General features: G+C 48.8%; 1 protein-coding gene across 1 annotated transcript in view; it reads left to right on the top strand.

The window, feature by feature from the left end:
• Window positions 1-463: 463 nt before the first annotated feature.
• Window positions 464-4,012, top strand: part of Smarcal1 (SWI/SNF related, matrix associated, actin dependent regulator of chromatin, subfamily a like 1) — a 45,364-nt gene continuing 41,815 nt past the window's right edge. Inside the window, exons 1-4 of the mRNA XM_013351690.2 lie at window positions 464-612; window positions 1,581-1,784; window positions 2,184-2,971; window positions 3,811-3,861. Coding sequence (XP_013207144.1) covers window positions 2,242-2,971; window positions 3,811-3,861 — 781 coding nt within the window. The 5' untranslated portion in view covers window positions 464-612; window positions 1,581-1,784; window positions 2,184-2,241. The remainder of the gene's footprint in view (window positions 613-1,580; window positions 1,785-2,183; window positions 2,972-3,810; window positions 3,862-4,012) is intronic.

Raw genomic sequence — 4,012 nt, 5'->3', positions numbered from 1 at the left:
GTAGACCAGGCTGGTCTCGAACTCACAGAGATCCGCCTGCCTCTGCCTCCCGAGTGCTGGGATTAAAGGTGTGCGCCACCATCGCCCGGCTTTCAGCGGCTGGATCTTAAATTACAAGGACAACACTATTAGAAAGGAGTGTGTCAGGAAAATCTTTATTAATCAGTCTGGATGTCTGAGATGTCCACTGGCGATACCACTGACATTGAATGCCAAGCTACACTGGCTGTCTTTACGCCGGACTAAACAACTCCCAAGGCACCATACCTTACCCCGCCCTCAACGTCACACCTTCTCTAGTTCACTAGCCCGCCAATTGGCAGGCCTTCAGACTCAAACTACAAACCCCAGAAGGCCCCACACCAAATGTGTTATAAACCCCCGTTCATGACCGGCCTCTCTAGTCGTATTGGCTGCTGGGAAATGTAGTTCCACTGTGGCCGAGCCACTCATGGCCCGCGGTCCGCCCCAACATGGGTGAACGGGCGGCGTTTTGAGTTTCAGTTCCTCTAACAGTCTAGTTAGAAGCGTGAACGGTCTAGGTAGGGCTTTGGAGACGCTCCTGGGTGAGGGCTGTTCTGCAAAGGTGCCTCGCTTTCCGGGCCTCGCTAGGTAAGAAAGCGGGCTGGGAAGGAGGCAGCGGCCTTGGAGGCGGACGAGACCAAATGCGGCTAGAGGAGGGAGCTTGGGAAGGATCCAAGTTAGAGACAAAGTGGGGCGGGACGTCCGCTCCTCGCAGGGCTCGGGAGATGCCCCAGAAAGGAAGTGAAGCCCAGGTCCCAGCAGAGGGATGTCTACGTTGGGGAGTGGGGGTGCATTTGTGGTTTGTGGCTTATTAATGCGACCTCTCATCCCTCTGGGGTGGTCAGTCAACATACCAGACCTTGGCAGTTAGGTAGATCACCCTAGCACAAGACAGAAAGTTTTAACTGCTTCTGGCTGGCAATAGTGTAACATCTGTGAGAACAGATGTTGTAGGGGTGCTTTGTTTAAAGGGAGTATTAACAGAGAATACAATCTTAAGCCCTCTAAAGTTTAGAGTCTAGACCCTCCTTTGAAGACTCACAGTGCTACTGGAGTATTTCCTGTGCTTAGAAACTTTATAAGGCTGTACCCGGCAGAGAATTGGATGTTCTGGCCCCTGCTTCTAAAATACTGCAGAACTGGTCCAGCCAATAGGGTAAATTAAATCACAGTACAAGATAAAATAAAATGTATAGGATGACCCTACTTTGTAATGAATAGCTGTATTTTCCAAGTATGTGGCAAGAAAACGTTAAAACACAGGGCGGAGGTGGTGCACGCCTTTAGCCTTTAATCTCAGCACTTGGGAGGCAGAGGCAGGTGGGTCTCTGTGAGTTCGAGGACAGCCTGGTCTACAAGAGCAAGTTCTGGGACAGGCTTCAAAGCTACAGTGAAATCTTGCTTTGAAAAACAAAAACAAAACAAAAAAACTTTAAAACGGTGCTCTGAGTTAACATGGTAATGTGTAGCAGGTGAGAAGACAGTTGAACTCCACCCTTTACGTCTTCGTATTTGGTACAGTAACCACTGCCCACTTCTCCCCTTGTTTTCCCAAGAGTCACTTTGCCGGTACATTTTGGAAATCAGGCTGGAAGGCCTGCTGCTCTGGCCTGTGTTGGGCCCTGCAGGTTGCCATGCAGACGTGAAGCGAGGATCGGATACAAGGGGACAGTTGAGTGTGCAGTCTCTGCAAGGCTCGCATTCCTTTCCCCTCCTCCAGGCTGGAAACAAGCTGCTTGAGCAAGTGGCACGCCATGGTGGTATGTCTAATCCATTGTCCTTTCTCGTTTAAAATGAAGTCTTTGTGCTTTCTAATGAAGCTAGGCTTCCCAGTAAAACTTCCTTGGGCTCTGCTAACTCACTTTGGCTAGGGAACGGGAGGGAGGAAAATACTCCAGCTGAAATACAATCAGTTTTGGATTCACTGTTTGCTTTTTCATCAGTATTATTATTTTAACATATGCTACTTACTGTGCGTGTGTGTGTGTGTGTACTCACGCGTGCACTTGCCCACACACTTTCATTTTAATTATAAAAGAAAACTCAGTTTGTCCTTTAGTTTTTTCTAATACTAACACGTTCCCCGGGACAAAAGCTTGTCAGATCCGAGAGGAGCATAGTGAACACAGTGTTTACGTCGGTCTTTCCACCTTTCACAGCTTTTGCCAGCTGCTCAATTAAAAGGTGACATTCCTGCGTAAGCCTATTCGTGTTAAAATGTCCTTGCTACTTACTGAGGAGCAGAAGAGAAAGATTGAAGAGAATCGACAAAAGGCCCTGGCCCGCCGAGCTGAGAAGTTATCAGAACAGCCTCAAGGCACAGCTTCAGGTTCCACTGTTTCCGGCCCTTTGGGGAATCTTCCAGCCGGGCCTTCTAAGCCAGTGGGCCATGGTGTCCTTTTCAAGCAACAGAATCTCAGTAATTCATTTCCTGCTAATCACAGTTCCAACCATGTTCAGCCCAGCACACCAGAGCCGGCGAAGGGGCTATGGAAGATCCAGGGAGAGAGGCCCTTAGCGTGCGCAAACCCTGCCCCAGGCCCTCCAAACGTCTCTGACCAGCAGCCTTCGGGTTATAAACCATATCAGGGTAATCCCCAGGCTTCTCTTAAGGTCAAGTCGACATCCATTGCTACCACAACCCAGGAGCCTTTAACTAAAGCACAGAGCTCTCAGGACACAGTGGCTTCCTCCTCTGGACTGTTTCCCAGGGATCCCGAGTTAGAAGCCAAGACCTCTGGACAGAGTGGTTCGGACACCTATTATGCCTTAGGGGGAAAAACACCTAGAACAGAAGGGAGACCCCCCAAAAACCTACAAACCTCGCCCCAGAAAGTAAGCTGTCTTCAGGGAACGTGCATAAGGATGGGGGATCGTTTTCAGGTGAAGATTGGCTACAACAAAGAGCTTATTGCTGTGTTCAAGTCTCTGCCCAGCAGACACTATGGTAATGAGGCTTTTTCTTTTTCCTATTTTTGGACTCTGTTCTAACAGTTTCTCATAAATATTAAGAGGGCACATTGGCACATTACATTTTTCTATTTTAGCCAGCGTTTCCCTTTGTGATAGACATTGTCTCACGCAGCCGTCAAACTCAGCTTAGCGCAGGGCCGTAGAGAGAGCTTAATTTGCTGAGGAGGCTGTTCCTCTGCCAGGTGTAGCGTATGTAGTATAGCATTGAAGCCTAAAAACAATAGTTTGAAATCCATAGATTTTTTTTCTTTCAGTTTTTTTTTGTTTGTTTGTTTGTTTTTTGTTTTGTTCTTCAAGACAGGGTTTCTCTGTGGCTTTGGAGTTTGTCCCGGAACTAGCTCTTGTAGACCAGGCTGGCCTCAAACTCACTGAGATCTCCCTGCCTCTGCCTCCCGAGGGCTGGGATTAAAGGCGTGCGCCACCACCGCCCGGCTTCCTTTCAGTTAAGTGATGGACTAGCTCGGTAAAGTTGAGTAACATCTGAGGGGAGAGTTAGGGTGTGGCTAGCTCTGCTACTCCTCAGAGCCACTGCTCATACCATTGCCCAAACAAACGGCAGTTCAGAGGGTTTGGGTTCCAGTCCTGACTGCCTCAGCCCACTTAGTTCCGTGTCTTCCCTGGGCCTGAGGTTCCGTCTACACGAAGCAGAATTACCCGTATTTGTTATTTGTCTCATATAGAGATTTTTAAGTCTGTGAGAGTTTGCCCGTCAACAACTTTGAGCTTGGCCTCTATCTGTTCAGGAAATAAACTCTTACAAAATGTCCGAGTACAAATGGAAGCAAAAAGTGCTGAGCCTTCTGTTTATTTCAGATCCTGTTACGAAGACATGGGACTTCACCATGGCCGACTACAGAGCCCTCAGTAAGTGGGACATTAGCAAAGGCTAGCACCTGATGGTTCTGTGCACTGGGCTCTTCTCAGCCCGCAGCTGCACCTGATGGTTCTGTGCACTGGGCTCTTCTCAGTCCGCAGCTGCACCTGATGGTTCTGTGCACTGGGCTCTTCTCAGCCC

The sequence above is a fragment of the Microtus ochrogaster genome, linkage group LG4, assembly GCF_000317375.1.
Source record: "Microtus ochrogaster isolate Prairie Vole_2 linkage group LG4, MicOch1.0, whole genome shotgun sequence".
Classification (NCBI taxonomy): domain Eukaryota; kingdom Metazoa; phylum Chordata; class Mammalia; order Rodentia; family Cricetidae; genus Microtus; species Microtus ochrogaster.
The sequence above is the reverse complement of the archived record's forward strand: the minus strand, read 5'-3'. Positions and strand labels throughout refer to the sequence as shown.